This window comes from Manis javanica, chromosome 15, assembly GCF_040802235.1.
Source record: "Manis javanica isolate MJ-LG chromosome 15, MJ_LKY, whole genome shotgun sequence".
Taxonomy (NCBI): Eukaryota; Metazoa; Chordata; class Mammalia; order Pholidota; family Manidae; genus Manis; species Manis javanica.
Window position 1 is genome coordinate 17,720,941 of NC_133170.1, and position 18,803 is coordinate 17,739,743.

Consider the following 18,803-nt stretch of genomic DNA (forward strand, 5'->3'; position numbering starts at 1 on the left):
ACTACTGGAAAAGTCAAAAGCCAACTAATTCAATCTGAACTTTCAGTGACCTGCTAACATGTATAAAGTCATTTGAAGAATTCAAAGTTTACCCTTATGTCTGAAATTCAAGGATAAAATCAAGGCAAAGAATACATTTCCCTTCATCTCCATGTAAAAATAAGAAACCGCCCTCTACCTGACAAGTAATGTGAGGATTATTTATATTAAAAAATCGTACCAGTTCTTTGTGTTAAAGTTCTGTACAAGAAAGTTCAGCTTGTCTTATTCATTAGTGTGTAAATGTTAGAGACTTCTGAGAGAATCTGAAATCTTTTACTTTGGTGTTTTATTTTGTCATCTTTCTTCCCTTTTTAATGTGTTTCCATTGATCTTACCTTTTTCATTTTTTACATCAGCTGTCAGGTGCCACCGTGGGCTGGTCACCAGGATGCCAGAATCCTTGTCAGAAGCTTGTCCCTTGGAATGCGATTCCTTGGGTGCTAAAACCTCCTCAGTCACTTTACTGTCCTTTATCCTTTGGATTGTTGTCTTTCTGATTGATATTTTGGAAAACTGAAGAGCAATTCCTTTACTAATACATAGTGTCTCCAATTATGCACAGGTTACTCCCTCCTGACAGTCTTTCGGGTGTTTATTAATGCCCTGAAAATATGCTGTCTGCGATATTGCCATCCTGGTGGGGATGTGAAAAACTGGCTGGACCATGCCAAGGGAAAAAATGGTGGCTGCTACAGTGAGCTCCATGTGGAAGACACAAAATTTTTCTTCACCCTTCTCCCTCTCTTCATTTTTCAGCTCCTTTACAGAATGTGCATTATGCAGGTAAGGAAGGGTAATTAAGACTATCCCAACAATAAAATGATTTGCATGTTAACATTACAGGTAAACACTTATTTCCATCCCAACAAGCACTTCCCATATATTTCACCTGGTAATCATCTTATAAATGCTTTGGGTCATCACAGGGCCTATTTTTAAGAGCTAATTAAGGTCAGGCAAAGGCATACCTGGGTATGTTGTTTCTCCTCTAGAACTATAAATGTCTGTCAGTAGGTATTGAGAATACTTCAGAATGCATAGTCATAAGGCATAAGAGCTGCACATGAAAATATGAAATCCGTGGACAGTTATCCAACCTGCCCTTAGCCAAAGGTTTGGCCTTTATCATTAAAAAAACAGTACTAACAAGTAGCTATATTGACTGACTTGAGTACCACCTCCATTGTACTCTCAGGTATAAATACTAATGAGCAAATGATTCTCTCCCTGCCTACTCTTAGTTCCTTGGTGACTCTCATGTGGAGAAATCAGGGAAACACTAAAAGTCTGAAGTAACTTTTATAAATATACATGATTTTTAAAAAATTTTAATATGGTGATGGCCAAAAACTAAGTTACTTATGAAGATTATGATATGATTATGAAGTCTGAAAAATTTGGGGACCATCTTCATTGCTAACCCCCAACTTAGAATTTAGATGACTAGTGAGTAAGCTATATTCATAAATCATAGAACAATAGAGTAGAAAAGACACTTCGAGATTAATTTACTCAAGTACTTCACTAGCCGAAGAGAAAAACTGAGGCTCAGAAAAACTGAGTGATTTTGGAAGGGATATAGGTAAGTCTCACAGTTAGTAGTAGTAAAAGGAAAAGCAGAGAAAAGCAGTCTACCTTCTGACTCTTAGTACAATACTTGCTCCTCTAAAGCAAGGGTGAGCAAATCACTCCTTCCAGGCCAAATCCTGCCCATGACCTTTTTTCATGTCCTGCAAGGTAAGAAGGTTTTTACATTTTCATATGGTTGAAAAAAATCAAAAGAAGAAAAATATTTTGTGGCACATGAAAATTATATTAAACTCAAAATTCTGTATCCAGAAATAAAGTTTTATTGGAACATAGCTGCTCTCCTTTGTTTATCATCCTATATCCGCTTATGCAACAAACAGCAAAGTTGCGTAGTTGCAATAAAAAACACTATGTTTATTATCTGGCCCTTCACAGAAAAATTTGCTGACAACCCTTTCCCTAAACAATGCATGAAAGTTAGGCTAATTTAGCAGATTCAACCTCCCTCCTGACTCCATGACAACAACTGGCATAACACTACCATAAAAACTTACCTCTATATATTATCATTAATATCATAAACTCATCATAGATTGGAGAAATTAATAGTAAGTATAAAATTATAAAAATAAAATTATTAAAAGTGGTCCATGCTAGCCTCAAACCTCCTATGCAAATAGCCCAAATTACTGATTCTTTAGCTTCCTAAAATGACAACTGATATTTCTTTTGGCTACGATCAAGCTTTCTCTGCAAACTGTCATTTAGTTTTTAATTTGACATAAATTACAATACATTTTGATAAACTCATTTTAACCTTCACCAAAGCTAGATGCCTAGTTCATTGCAAAGAAGAAAAGCAAAATACTTTTTGGTCGCCTTCACATGTCACAGCATCTAAAAGATGACTTAACAGTATCTAATTTGATCCTCATAGCACGCCCCCATGGCCGATATTAGCATCTTAAGTCTGAGGCTCAGAGACATGAAGTAACTTGCAATTTGCCTGCAGTCACCTGCTAGTACATGGAAGAATGGCCATCCCAGCGGTGGGGCTGGTATCAACTCCCATACTTTGCTATTACCCACAATGCCTCTCTTGCAACTGGGTTAAAAATCCCTGATACAGACTATATGGGTTCTAAAATTATGTACAGTCATGTTATTCCAGAAACTTCAGAGAAAATGGTTATGATATACTTCTCAAGGGAAGCAGAGAAAAAATTTCACTGGAATAGACTGGAATTAGATTTTTGTCTCCAGATGAAATCATCACCAGGATAAAGGTGATCAAAGTACCAAGAATAAAACATCCCATATTTTAAATTTGTAGCCATTATTGACCTTCAGTTCCAAGGCACACATTTAAAATATGTTGATATTCAGGCCAGGGATGCTGCCATTTGACATTATTGGCCACTCAAAGGTGAAAATGAATCTCTATTGACAGCACTTATTTCTGAATACTCAGAGGCTTGTATGAAATAAAAGTATTTAAAATTTTAAAAGGGGATGATTTCAGAACTTGAGGCAGAAGCAGAAATGATTTCAAGCTTTCAAGACAGTGGAGCCTTTTCTTAGATTAGGCAATATATTAATATTGCTTCACTAAAGATTAATAGTACATTTGCCACATTATTAAGTTAACAGGTTTCTGTGTCTGTGATTCATGCCGATAATAACTTTATTCCTATTAACAATAATTCTCATTTGAAATCAGTAACAGAAACTTCCAAGTTACGCTGGGAGCCTTTCAGTCTTAGGGTAGTTCAGCTGCCAGCACTTTTTTTAAAAAAACATCATTCATTCTCCTCTGATTGAGGAATACATGCTTAATAATTTTACTGAGCAAGGGCAGAACTGTCTAAAGTTCTCTTCACTCTTGCCATCTGTATCCAACCAAAGCAATCCTTGTTTATCATCCTAAGGGTCAAATTAAAGATTGGGAGATAAATTACCATCAGGGTAAACTTCACATAGAAAGAATTTAAGTGAAAATGTAGTCCATTCCTAAGTTTAGGCAGTTAAGTGCAATAGGCTCATTTTACAAGCGGTGGGCTTATTAATAGCTGTACTGACCAATGACTCTGACCCTCCTTATACCCTCCCAAGCTGTACAATTGACAATAAAGAAGGAGTTAGTGAAGGTTTCAAACAAGAAGTTCTTTGAGCCAAGCTGCTCTTCCAAATTGGTGCTAAGGCTAGAATCCTAATGTAGAGCATGCACCATAAGAAAAATTGTTTGGAGAATCCATTTGTCAAGGACAAGACTCAGGTTGACCTCCTCTCAGCTTCTGTTCCACTGGGAATTAAAGAGATCCTATGTGCTACTAATGATAATGATGAATGATTGCAGCAAAACTAATGAACTAGAAAAGTGAGGACATGCCCCTTTCTCATGACACAGTACTTTAATTTAGCTCTGATGTTGTAACCTAACAAGAATATAGGAAGAGATTCCAAGTTACACCTAGAGGTTTAGTTAGTCTTAGGGTTTCAAAATGAAGAGATTCTAACACTACACTGAAGGTTTTGGTTGGGGCAGGAATGTTTTCTTTTCTCATTTCTTATCTGCTACTTCTTCATGCAAGCTTCTTTCAGGCAGTTTCCTTTGTGGTCTGCTGGTGCCACATAATTAATTCAAAAGGAGAGTAAAGACACTAGTATATACTCTCTCCTCTCTCTCTCTCTCTCTCTCTCTCTCTCTCTCTCTCCTTTCTCTCTTTTTCATGTTACTTGGCTCATATTAGAAACGAGGCAATCCAGATAGCCCACAAGACAGCCTACAACAAGTACTGCGTTTCTACACTACACTGGACCCCACATCTTAGGAAAAAATCGTGCCTATCTATTTTGCCACCAAATCAGAAGCTATTTAAAAGACCTGTTCTGGCTCAAAACTTGTTTTCACCAGGGTGAAAACAAATGCCCTTAATACTTTTTACTGGATTTTCCTTTATTGTATGAAAAAAAAAGTCCATTTGCTTATATCCAAAACTTAAGTTTGTGATTTCTCATTTGTCATCCTCAGCACAAAATTAGGGCCACTTTTACTTTTCATAAGAAAATTAAGAAAATAGATATGACAAGAGATTCTTCCATAAAGAAACAGTGGTATTTATTGTCAATTGACTAAACAGACCTCCTACCGCCCTTAGTCAACTCATAACTGGGATCTTGAAGAGCCAGGGGACATCAGAGCACAAGCAAGGGGCAAGGCATCTACCATAGAATGCTTTCTCCAAAGTTAAACCACCCTCTTAATGCATGGCTGCTTCCCCACTCACATACAGATTCCTTCAGGATATTATCTGCAGACCATGAATTCCAACCTGAATTTGGATGGATTTCTTCTGCCAGTTGCAGTAATGAATGTCATCAGTATCCTACCACTGTTAATCCTGGCTCCTTTTCTGGATTATGTCAGCAACTGCCTTTTTCCCTCTAAGAGAGATGGGGCATGTGTGTCAGCATGCATTAGTAAGTACAATTTACCGTGTCATGTGAAATGTCTGCAACTTTTCAAATAAAATATATTCTGCTGAGATCTAAGCTAGCTATATGCTGTGAAGTAGAGTCCAGTTTAGACAAATTGGGAAGAAGATGAGTTTTGGAGTGATAACCTCCAGCTTATCAAGTCTCTGTGCAGACGTCAGCATTTCCTTCCCATCCTTTTATGTTTTCTCAGAAGACACACCTGATATAAATACATGGTGAAATTTCCAAATAGACCAAACAGCCTATCCTTCTTCAAGTAAGGTGATTGTTATTACCAAGTGCATGTTAAGAGTATGTTCTTAAAAATTAACACAGGTAATGAACCTATAAAAATAATGCCAGGCTATACTTGGGTGGCATTAACTTCTGAACCAGTAACAAAATGTATGAAAAATTAGTACCATGATTCACAACTTCAATATAGTACCTCCCCAAATAGTAAGGCTGTATAGTAATAATTTTCAAAGATTTTCTCCCGCTTGATTGAGATATAACTGCCATATAACACTGTGCAAGTTTAAAGTGTACAATGTGATGATTTGATACATGTATATATTGTAAAACATTTACCGCAGTAACATAGTTAGTTATATTCTTTACCTCATATAATTACCATTTTGTTGTTGCTGTTATGGTTGAGAACATCAAAGCTTTACTTTCCTTTTTTAAAGTGAAAAAGTTTAGGACCTCTTACTCAGAACACAATTAATAGACCATAAAATAAAATGTCCCCAATTGAAATGGGGAAGGAGCTGAAGTCCCTCCTGATTACATGCCCCTCTGCTGAGCTGGGTCCCTCCAGCGCCGCCAAGGAGCAGGAAGACAGGCACTGGTACAATAAAGCCAAGCAACCAGAGACCTGGTCTCAGCCACGGTTCCACCGCTGAGCTGCTTTGGGGTGACTTCGAAAAGCCACCTAACCTTTCTCGTCTTCTAGCTCAGTTATTTTTTTCACCAAGGGGTGAACTCTAGACAAATTTTGAGTCCCTTTGTTCTGTAAGACTTTTGAAGTCACTCAGGATGACATCAGCACCTGCAGCAGAGTCTGACATGTAGTGAAAGCTCCGTAAATGTTGGCTAATATTGAGCCATCATTTGCGAAGGACCAGCTTAATTGCTTATTGGGCATAAAAAGAAAGCAAAGGGAATTTGAAATTCTTAAGAAATATCATGTAATGGCAAGCTTATTAACTGCTTGAGAAATAATTCCATTGAAATAGATAGAGTCAGGCATCTAGAAGATTCTCTTCTCTTGGCTGACCTTATTTTAAATTCCTCCGTTTTAGAGATTTGTGGAGACCATGCAGACCTTTAGTAACTCATTATTATTTTTTTACTGTTTCTCTTTATATAGAAGCTACATTTTAGGGTGCATGCTTCCTGTTATTCACCGAAGCTTTCAACAAGGTCACTCCAGGTCACATTATAGGGTAGATTGTTTTTAGAAAGAACTCAGTGACTAAACTTTCCTCAGTTTATTTTATTATCTTCAGTTATAGTCTTTAGTACATAACCTTTGTGATTTATTTCTTAAGCCAGAAACCCTGACATTATTTGTTGTAATAGGTTTAGGCAAACTATAAATCCTAATAGGTTTTGACAATTCTTAAATCTCAATAGGTGCTTTTTTGTCTGTCAATAACTGGTATTTAGTGAATGCCCAGCACTATTTGAAGATACAAAAGAAAAGTAAGACACTGTGAATATACTTAGCAAATACATGTAAAACAGAATGAATGCAGAACAAAATTGGGGTAAATTTATATTGCAAAATACCAGCAGTCTTGTACAGTATTAGGAAAATCCAGTCTGAAGTTCCTAAATTATGCTTCATTACTGAAATTTTTTTCAATTGGGCTATTTAGGAAAATGTGCTACACAACATGGCTGATAGAACTACATTAGAAATCCTTTCTGAAAATAAATATTTTTTATTGGAATATAGTTGAAATACAATATTATAATGGTTTCAGATGTACAACATAGTGATTTGATACTTATATACATTACTAAAAGCTCACCACAAGTGTAGTTACCCCTGCTACCATACCAAGATACTACAATATTATTGGTTATATTTTTTTATGCTGTATTTCCATTCCTTTGACTAATTTTGTAATTCACTATGAAGTGAATGCAATTTTGTAATTATTTGCACCTCTTTATTCTCTTCACCTATATCACCCATACCCCCTCCATGGTAACCAACAGTCTGTTGTCACTATTTATGGGTCTATTTAACAGAATAAGAAATCTTAAATTCACTCTAAAGATGAGCAACTTTTTCTTGGACAATTTTCCATTCTTGCATATTTGAAATCAATGCAAGTCTTAAGGAGAAGTATGGTTTTTCTATGGATAGAGTAAAGTTAGAGCTATCTAATAAATTGTTTTATGTTAATGAACTAAAATTCTCCTTCAAGAACAGACTTGTCAGGCAAGAAAAAGGAAATCTAGACTCATTTCAAAAAAACAAAACCTGAGCTCTGTTCTTTCTGAGTACAGAACACTGAATTCAGTTACCTCTAAGCCAGACTCCCTTCATTTGTTCATTAACATACTTGTTCACTTATTTGCATAATATTTTGCTATGGGAATAGAAAAACTTGTGATGGGGCTGCATCCTTTTAACTAGATGTTTGCTTAAGTTTTCCATATTCTGCTTATGATTATAGAAAATGAACATGTTTTATTAAGACATAAACTTACAGTACTCTTTGGCAGTAATTTACATAACTGAATTAGTCTAATATTAAAATTCCCTTTCACTTTGAACCCATGTGCCTTGAAAATGTGTGTGAAGTATATAAGTACGTAAATTGTGAACAAACAAATATTTATGAGAGGCTAATTTGAAACTAGGCATCTTCATATATATATATATGTATATATATATATATACATATCCCATTTAACTTCATGATAAATTATCATTTAATAAGTCAGGGGTCTCAAAGATAATAAGAATCATTTGAATTCAGGTCTTCTAAGGCCACAGCATTATCATTATTATTATTTATTATTATTATTATTATTATTATTATTATTATTATTATTATTATTATTTCTTTACCAGCTATCCATAGCTGATAAGACTATAGAAGTTAAATTATCACTGTTAATTTGGATCCTTACTGCCATCTCCAATTTAGACTATGAAGTGAATGAAAAAATCCTTTGGTCCCCAAAGTGGGCAGTTACTCTGTAGGGCTCCCCCCCCATTCCACATCCCATCATTACTCTTCCAGGGATCGTCATGTTTAAGGAGGCAGACAATGACAATACCTAGTGTTTGGCATGGATAGTCACAGCCCAGGCTAGAGTGAGGGATGGGGAAATCTCACTCTGTTAAACTAGAAATTGAATAAAGGAAAAAATAAACTTACTTTCTTTATTTGGGTCATAAACATTGCAACGAAAGAGGAGTTTCTGATTCAAGATACGACATTCGTGAGCCTTTATCACCTAAAGAAATCAAGTACATCACAGTACCAACTATAAAAAATCACCAAATCTTCCAGAACTGTGAAAGGTAGAGGCTTGATATTGTCAGAGCATTTTATCAAGACAGCATTTTCCTAACATTACATGGGAGCAGATTTATCTATTTAAAAGTCAACCTTCATTCACTGAAAATCTAGAATCAGTACTATCATCGTGATTTATCCTTTGTCATAATTGAACATACTTCATTTTAGCCTTTTTAAGTTCAAAACGTTTACACTGTATTTCCTTTCCTTAGCATTAATTAAAAGCCTGCAGTATGTGGCATTTAGTAGTTAGTGCTGACACACACAAGTATTAATCTGACTAAAATTAGCCTAATTAAGATTGTTATTAAGCCGTACACAAAGCATAAGTGCGCAACACAGTAGGTAGCAACTACCTTGGTTTTTAAGTAACATTTAAATTGAAATGAGGTTGAAGTATATTCAGGTATCTGCCAGACCTTCCTCTTTAAAATAAAAACATGAAAATTCAAATTCTAACTCCAAGACCTTTGTGGCATAGAATCAGCCTAGGTATCAGTCCCTTTTTACATAACCAGTAACTTCCTATGAGTTCCAACCATTGTCAGTGATATAAAGTTCCTTTTTCAGTGGGAACCAAAGTGTTTAATAAATTAAAAACCAAGTCAAGGATCCAAGCACCTTCATCAAAAGTGGGATTATTTTAGCAAAACTACATTTTCTCTATTACGGTTTTAGAACTAATACACTTTTCAAAGGCACATCGCAGCACCCAGCCACTGCACAGCACCTAATCAGAAGAGGTCTGTAAACACTAAAGGATGTAACGTGTAAATATCTAGCCTGAACTACTCATTCATCCAACTGTTCATTTGTTTAATAACAAGCATATCAGTGTTCTCAGGTTCTTATTTTTAAAGTTTAAATTAACACTGGAATTAAGTTGGTGGTGAAGTAGACCATCTAGTAGAGCATCTGAAGCAATAATTGATGCCCTAAAGATATATTTGTGTATCTGATCTCCATGTAAATGAGTTACCTGTTCATAGTCAGAAATTAAAACACAAACTGAAACTAAATCTCCTGAAATGAGTCCCAGTTGTCTAAAGAGAAACAAAAGACAGAATATGGATATCTCAGTTCAAATACAGGAACACACCACTAATAGGAAATACAATAAAAGTAAAAAAAATTCCATTCCAACAGCAGGTGAGAAATATCGTCCACAAAGGCAGCAGATACATATGACAATAAAATTATAGCTGCCTCTGTGAGAGTGGTTTATGGACACCAGTATGTTCTCACATAAGCAATTTGAGGAATTGCTCATGTGAGAAATTTCCCAGAATTTTCTATTCTGGGAATTTGCCAAAATCATGGATCACGGCTCAATAGAATTTCATACTTATGGCTGTGTTACATATCAGAGACTAATACATCAAATTACCCATTAAAAAAACCCATACTTTGCTCAGTCAGTAAACTGAGCCAATAACTGAAGAATCTTACTATATCTATTTTTTGGTATTAGATTTTTGTTTCAATACGAAATGGCAACCCTAATTTGAAAGCTCTGACTTTCTTTTATTTCATTGTGGCCTAATTTGGAAAATTATTACATAGTAGGATAATAGAATTAACTGTAAGAGCTTCAAGACCCTTATGAATTTGTGTACAACCACACAGTCAATATTAAAACATGCATTATTTACCTGAATATACTATCTCCTTTGGAACCATGTACTTTATCTTGTAAATACAGATCTGCTAAAAGTTTAAAATGCACTCTGCTCTGGACAAGTTATGATCTCATAGAAGTTAAGAGTACAAATGGAGTGGATTACATTTAGATTGGAGTCAAACTTTGTTTGGAATTTTTTAAAAGTCATTTTTTAACTGGCACCAGAGTGCAGTAGCCAATGAAAAGCAAATGTAGTTAGCTAGATCCTTCAGGTAAAATAGGCTTTGCCCTGAAATATCTGGGTAAATGAGTTAAACATTTGTGCTTTGCGTGAAATTATCTGGAGAACTCTCTTTCATTGGTTTTTCTAGATGAGGTCTCAGTGTTCTGTGCTGGAGTGAGAACTTCTCAAAAGTTTTATGTGTATAGGAATGTTCTAGGGATCTTGTTTAAATGCAGTTATTCTAAAGTGGAGTTTGAGATTATGCATCTAGCAAGCTCCCAGGTGATACCTATACAACTGGTCAGGAACCATACTTTGCATATCAAAGACAGAGGAAGACGCCAAAAGACTGCTCTCGTGCCTGTATACACAGAGCAGTAACCCTGGTAAAAATGCCACGGTTTCTCATCAGGTTACAGATGAAATTCAGGAGAAACTGATGCCAACCAAACCAGGATTTGGCCAACCCCCTGAACTCATGGGCCAAATCTGGCCTACCAATTGTCTTCACACTGCCTTGCAAACTAAAAATTGTTTCCATGGATGAACATTTGCAATTGATTTAAGGATAAGAAATAATAACTTTGAACATCACTTCAGTGAAATTGCATCACCTCCCAAAAAAATAATTATTATTTTGACGTGCATCAGTAAAAACTGTGTAGAATTTATTCTATCTCTTGTTACATAAGTACCTACCTATCTTCAAATTTCTGCCTTTTGTCCCACAAAAACTAAAATATTTATTATTGGCCGTTTAAAGAAAAAAAACTTGCTGATCTCTTGTCTAAACTATTGCCTACAATGCTATAAACTTTCCTGGATAACAGGTAAGTCTTTTTACACAGCACAGGTGATAACCAAAAAAATAAGAAAGCAAAGGAAGTTGAAAACTTATTCCCACCCACCTCAAGACTTTCCTTAAAGTGTATATGATTATCATGGACAACATAATTTGTGCAGTTTCAACAACTTTTATGCAATATCCTGAACATAGCTGAATTAATTTGCAAGGGCTGTTAAAGTAAGACAACACAGGCGAGGCAACTTAGACAACAGAAATTTATTTCTCACAGTTCTGAATGGTAAAGGTCCAAGATCAAGGTGCCGGCACGTTCGGTTCTTCCGGAGGCTTCTCTTCTTGGTTTTCAGATGCCACCTTCTCATTGTCCTCACAGGGCCTTCCCTCTTGGCATGCAGAGACCTGGTGTCTTTTTACTTTAAAAGTATGTGATTTCTCTCAATTACCCAACTAATTTTTTTTTTTAATTTTCAAACTGTTCTACCAGTTTCACCATGCCATCACTAGCTTTTTCCCAATGCTAAAACATACAGGGTAACGTACTAAAGGCCCCTTCTCCTCTGGAGATCTTGTGGACCTCCGTGTCCTTACTCTCTGTCCCGACCACGGCCCTCCACATCTGCTGCATGCTGCTCCCCTCTGTCAGGCTCCAGCTCGTCTCTCTTCCTCTGTCTTGCTTTACTCCCTCTTCTATTACCATTTATCTTCAAACTTCCTAAGTCATGGAAAGTCAATTCTCCAAGAACTTACACAACTACAAAGTCCTCCTTTTACTCTGATCCTTGCTTAGTTGGCTGTACATAGAATTCTAGATTGAAAATCATTTTCTTGAGAATTCTAGATTGAAAATCATTTTCTTGAGAATTCTAGATTAAAAATCATTTTCTTGAGAATTTTAAACTTAGTGCTCAATTGTCATCAAAAATCTTGAATAACTATTGAGAAGTCCTGTTGCCTTCTGGTGCTCATTCCTGTGTCTATGACCTCTTTTCCCAACAGGAATGCTCTACTCTCTACCCATGACATTCTAAAATGTCATATTATTAGACACCTTGATGGAGGTCTTTTCAACCCTTGAAACCACCAAATAAGCTCTTTCAATCTGAAGAATTTTCCTATATATTTAAATATGATTTCCCCACCTTTATTTTCTCTGTACTTCTTTTTTCAATTACTATTGATCAGATACTGGACCCTCATAAAATAATCCAATAAATCCTTTAAAAAAAAACCCTTTATTGAGGCATACAATTTGGTAAGTTTGAAGATAAGTATACATCTATGAAATCATCACCATAAGCTATGCCATACACAAAGATTACCTTCACAAGTTTTATCCCCCTCTTTATTAATTTATAATACTATGGTATATATTATATTTGTGAAATATATTTGTATATAAATATACAAACAATAATTTATAACTGTGTCATAAGAACATAAAACAAAGTCTATCCTCTTAGCCAATTTTTAGGTAAAAAATGGAGTATTATTATCTGTAGGCACTGTGCTGTACAGTAGATCTGCAGGAGTCATTCCCTTAGTATTACTGTAACTTTGTACCCTTTGACTAAATACCTCCCAGTTTTTCCTCCCCCATCCCTTGGCATCTACAATTCTGCTCTCTGCTTCTATGAGTTTATTTTTATTCCACACATAAGGATTATCATGTAGTATTTGTCCTTCTGTTTCTGACTTATTTCAACTTAGCATAATGTTCCCCAGTTCATCCATGTTGTCATAAATGGCAGGATTTCTTTTTTTAATAATATTGCACTGTATGTATACACTACATGTTCTTTACCCATTTGTCCACTAATGGACATTTGTGTTGTTTCCATATCTTTACTATTGCAAATAATGCTGCAGTGAATATGGAAATGCTGGTATCTCTTCAAGATCCTGATTTTAAGTCCTTTGGGTGTATGCCTAGAAGTAAAATTGCTGTATCATATGAAACTTCTATTTTTATTTTTTTGAGAAACCTCCATATTGTTTTCCAGAGTGACTGTACCAATTTACATTCCCACCAGCACTGTAGGAAGGTTCCTGTTTCTCCACATTCTTAACACTTGTTTCTTATCTTTTTGATAACTGCCATTCAAACAGGTGTGAGGTGATGCCTCACTGTGGTGTAGATTTGCATTTCTCTGATGGTTAGTGATGCTGAGCATCTTTTCATACACCTGTTGACCATTTGTATGTCTCCTTCGGAGAAATGTCTATTCAGTTCTTTCTTACACCCCAAACTTCTAAAAAGAATGGATGATACTACTCTCACATACTTGCCACCCACTGATTCTCTACCACCTTACTTTCTGATTTCATCACAGGAGTTCTGTTGAGTTAAAAGATAATCAATAATCCATTCATCAATCCTATTGACTTGTCACCTGTTTTAATTCCTTTATATCTCACAGTATTTAACTCTATGCTCATTTACTCATTTGTTTATTAAGTTATATATGTATGTAGTGTGTGTGTGTATGCATGTTGCGTACTGTGAATCAGGACACTTTTTTTGGTAGTAACGACTGGTAAACAAGACAAACTTGGATTCTGTTTTCATGAAGGTTCCAGTCAAGTCATTGAAACAGGCATGGTACAAATGAACACACCAAAAATTCAATTTAAATTCAAATTGTGGTAAGTCTGGTGAACAAAATGGATACTCTGGGCAGATGAACAGATAGGATCTAATTTAGATTATGAAATACATACCTGAAGGATAATCATCAGGTAAAGAGTAGAAAAAACATTTCAGAGGGAGGAGCAAAAACAAAGGCTCTAAGGTGGGAAAGAATTTAAGATAGTGAAGAAAGACAACAAAGACCAATGTGGCCAGAGAAGAGAAAGTAGCAATAATTAGAGAGAATGAATGAGCCAGGTGAGGTCACCCAGGCCATGTTAAAGATGTTGGGTTTCACCCTAACTTTGTGGAAACCATAGAAGGAATTTAAGCAGACAAGTAACATTAAGTTTTCATTTGTGTGAGAAAACTCTGGTAGGTACTTAAGAGGTTTTAGGTGGGCAAGAGTAGAAACAGGTAAACCAATTAATATGCTTTTGTATATGGTCTGGGTTAAAATGATAATGACTTGGCTTAGAATGATGGCAGTGGCTATGGAGAGAAGCAAGTTAATTCACAATGCATTTTGGAAATAAAATCTAGATAATTTAATATCTTTGGAGGCAGGAGAAAAAAGAGAGGGACCCCAGATTGCTGCCTTGAGTACAGGAAGGTACTGGAGGAGATGGGGAGTGATTAGGGGGAAAGATCAAAACTTGCATTATGTGTATCCTCCTCTTTGAATCCTTCCCTTAGATGTTACCCATCTTTCTGGCCTCTCTTTCAGTGGTTTCACTTATTTTTCTTGCTGCCAAATGCAGAGTTGAAGGCATTGCTTAGATGTTTTCTTCTCTACCTTCCTAAGCATCTTTCAATTTTACTTGACCCTAAATTACAGCTCTATGCAGATAATTCATTAATCTTTCTCTTTAACTCAACCAATCTTCTGACTTATGGTTCACATTTCAGTTGTTTTCTAAACACTTAATCTTAGATTACCCCCTTTGTACCACTAACTCAACTCAAAATCAAATTCATTTTCTCCATATCTGCTGTGGGTGTTATCATATTATTGTCTCACCTGGACACGTGTTCAACATTGACATCTGCTTTCACCTTGCTCCTTGCTTCAGTTGCTATGTTTTTATCAGTGGAGTCTATTGCATCTTGTGTTTCTACCCTCTATATTTCCTGGAAGTGGTAGCCCTGACTGTAGCTCAAGCCCGCATTATACTTTACCACAATTACCTTTTAACTTCCGATGTTGCTACCTCCAGTATCTCTCCCATGTAAGTCTTCTTACATTCCCCAATAGAATATGAGTCTGCGATGACAACAGATGTTTTTCATCTCATATCCCCAACTGCACCTAATTTCCTTGCATATGGCAGGAAAAGAGTAAATATTAAATTGAATTGCCATATTAACTCACTTTCTCTGTAATGTTCCAAGTAATCAAGATAAATGCAATTATGTGATGAATTTGATCTTAAAGGTAGAAAAAAATATTGAAATTCATATTTTATATGAGGTGTTTACAGAACCAAAATCTAATTCACTGTGAATGGGCTTTTATAGAACTTAATTCAAGATAATAAAAACTTAAAATTCCTAAATTTTGTAACTGTTTTTCAGATATCCTCCTTTTTTACACCTTCTTTTTCCTGGGGACACAGACTTTATGGAAACATTTAAATGCTGAGATATAATCAAAAAACTTATCTACCAGTTTCTCTATCAACCAAAACAAACACTAAGCTATTTAAACATTAGATTGATTTTTTTTAATTGAAACTTTGCCTTATCTGGAATTTTATGCAAGTTAGCAAAATGTGACTATCTCTAAATTTCAAGTAAATTCCATCAAGCTAAAGTTTGCCTCTAACGATGGGATTAAGTTCAGTAATATGAATGATAAATGGAGAAATGGAACAGTGCAGTAGATACAACTGTAACATAATTGTAACAAAAATCCCTACTTATTGTCAACCAAACTTCCCTGGATAATTCCTTAAAAGTAAAAGAAAGAGAAGAGCTGGGCCACTATTTGAACAATTGTTTCCATTTATACCTTTAATATATTTTTTCCTAAACAAAAGTTTCTAATTTTTAAAGTGCTAATAGCTATTTTACTTTTTCTACAGAGGACTGATAACACTTGCAGATTATTTCAAAGCTACTTTTAAATAATGATTAAAACCTTATCAAGAGATCATTTCATTTCAAATTTCCCCAAAATCATTTCTGATTCATGTATGTCTTAAAACGTTATCAGGAATGATATATCTTATTACAGGAAAAAAGTTCAAAACTATTGCTTTATTTTCAATAATTGCTATTAATTGCTACCAGGAACTGTTAAAATAATACCAGTTCATTGTCTTATTTAAATCTCATAACCACCCTACAAAGTAAACATCATTAACCCGAACTTAGAGCTGAGGAAGTGATAATGAGGTCAAATAACGTGCCTGAGGCCATCTAACCAGTAACTCAAGACTTAAGGAATCCACAGAGCAGTTTCAGACAGACAGAGGCCAAGAGCCGGACAGTCATACAACACAGCTAGCTGGCACCTGGGTACCCCCAGAGCAGAAAAACATGTTGGGGAAGCATCCCCTAGGGTCAATGTCTAAGAAATCCTGTGGTCTAACCACACTGATTTTGGGCTTTCTCTAATGTTTTTCTTTTGCTCTCCTTTCCTTCAGTCGCTGGGAATCTTTCTGCTGCACTGTCTGTGATGGTGGCTGGCTTCTTCGAAATACATAGAAAATACTTCCCTCCAATGGAGCAGCCTCTTTTAGGCAAAGTTCTCACCGTTTCCTCCATGCCCTGTTTCCACCTTTCTCTTCAGTACGTTTTACTTGGAGTGGCTGAAACACTGGTCAACCCAGCCTGTGAGTAACAGTTTTATATCTCATGTCAGACCACAGCACCTTTACGCAGAACACATCACATCAAGCCTGGACCACCTATCACCCCTGGAGATTTGCCACAATGCTTCAGAGCAAGCCTGTTTATCACCCTCATTTTTTAAAAAAAATGTTTAACTTCTCTTCATTCCTCTACCACGTACAGAAGAGTTATTAATTCTACCTAAATATGGATGAAATGAAGCATTTACTAATTTGGTTAGAGGCAATAACCATTTGGTCAGAAATGCAGCAAAAAGGAAAAAATTCTGCTAAAACCTAGAAGACAACTCCAAAATACTTAGATAAAAACTCCCCTCCTTTCTTACACTTTCCCTCTGCCACCTCCCTCCTTTATTCTTGGATAAATTCACATGTCTACTCCCTCCAAAAGTGACATAATATATTTTGAAAGTGTATAAACACGCAAATGAAATGAAAATTTGACCCAATTTTCCAGATAACTCAATGTCTTTAAATTTGATTAAATTTAAATAAAGCGTGAGTGAGCACTTGTATTTCCTAAGACAGGTTCAAAATGACTTTATTAAATATCCAGGGTTTTCTGGATTTTCTAGGTTGCTGATATTAATTAAACTGGCCACTTTAAAATCCATCACATATTTCAGTGACTTCTTACAATAGAGTATTGTGTGTGTACATGTGTGCTTAACAGTGTAATTGACTGCATTTTGTATTTCCCTATAGTGGGACCCCTGACTGTAAATCAAGGCCCAGTTATACTTTACCAAGATTATTTTTATAATTTCCTAACTATTTTCCTACCTCCAGTATCTCTCCCACTCTGTTTGCTCAGCATATGACCTTTAGTGTAATCATCTAAATGACAGTTCTAATCATTTCACTTGTGTCTAAATCTTCAATTATTCTATTATCTTCAGTTATTCCCAAATTCCTTAAATATATATGAGATATATATTCATATATATATATATATATATATATATACACATGTATACACATACCAAAACAGTTCATTGAAAAAATGTTAAAATTAAATTAATAAAGCTTATGCAATTGTAGTCATATTAGAAGTATGACACTTCTCTTTTATAATTTTATATCATTTCATTCCATATAATTTGTATGAACAATTATTTTATGAGATTCTAAGATGTGTATATCATTGTTTGACACTACCATGAATACAAAAGAGGTATAAAATAATGATACTACACAAATATTTGTAATTTCCCTGATGATTTTTTTTTTCAGAAAATTGTTGGAAGTAATCAGCAAAATTTTGTAGGCTAGATGTGAAGATAGGTAACTAATGAAGGTGATGATTAAATATAATCAGGAAATTCCTAGCTACTTAGCCCAAGTGGTTCAACATACAAAAAACAGAGAGGTACAACTGCAGACTGTTAAAAAGCAGGTCATATAATATAAATCATTTAGTCTATGACTCCCTGTTTTAATGATCAGAAAACTGAGGTCCAACTAAATCGATTGACTTATCAGCTATAGAGTTCATAGGGACCAGAAGACTTTGTTTTGATTTCCAACTTTGCCACTTACCAAGTGTGTGACCTTGAGAATTCACTTAATTTCTAAGCTTCACCTTTTTGAACTTTAAAATGGAAATAATTATAATTATATTATAGCACTAGTGAAAGAATCAATGGGAATGGGGGCTCCTCTATAAGAAGTAAATGACATAAAATGTGAAAGGGTGTCCTGAACCATAAAATCAAGAGTTACTCTCCCAGATAGCAGTACAGTATAGTGGTTAATATCTGTGGTCTTAAAGTCAGGTCTGAGTTCAAACCCAGCTCTGCCATTGACTAGCTATGTGTCCCTGGCAAAATTATTCTGCATTTTTGAGCTTTACCATCTGTAAAATAGGGAAGGATTGTTGTAAGAACTAAGTGCAATGGTTTTTTATGTAAAGGAAAAGGTAGCGTATCTAGTAGATGGACAACACTTAATCATGAGCAGCTATAACATGTTGTCTTGTTATTATTAATAGTGTAAGACGAAGTACTCAAACACCAGTGTCCTGTTCATTTCTGCATCACACCTGCCAACCTGAACACCAGGACACCTGCTAGT

The 18,803-nt window shown here is 35.4% G+C and overlaps 1 protein-coding gene across 1 annotated transcript in view; it reads left to right on the forward strand.

Moving 5' to 3' along the window:
* The window catches only part of SLC15A5 (solute carrier family 15 member 5), a 72,352-nt gene that overhangs the window by 22,993 nt on the left and 30,556 nt on the right, over nt 1–18,803 (forward strand). Inside the window, exons 4-6 of the mRNA XM_073223122.1 lie at nt 605–825; nt 4,866–5,052; nt 16,524–16,712. Coding sequence (XP_073079223.1) covers nt 605–825; nt 4,866–5,052; nt 16,524–16,712 — 597 coding nt within the window. The remainder of the gene's footprint in view (nt 1–604; nt 826–4,865; nt 5,053–16,523; nt 16,713–18,803) is intronic.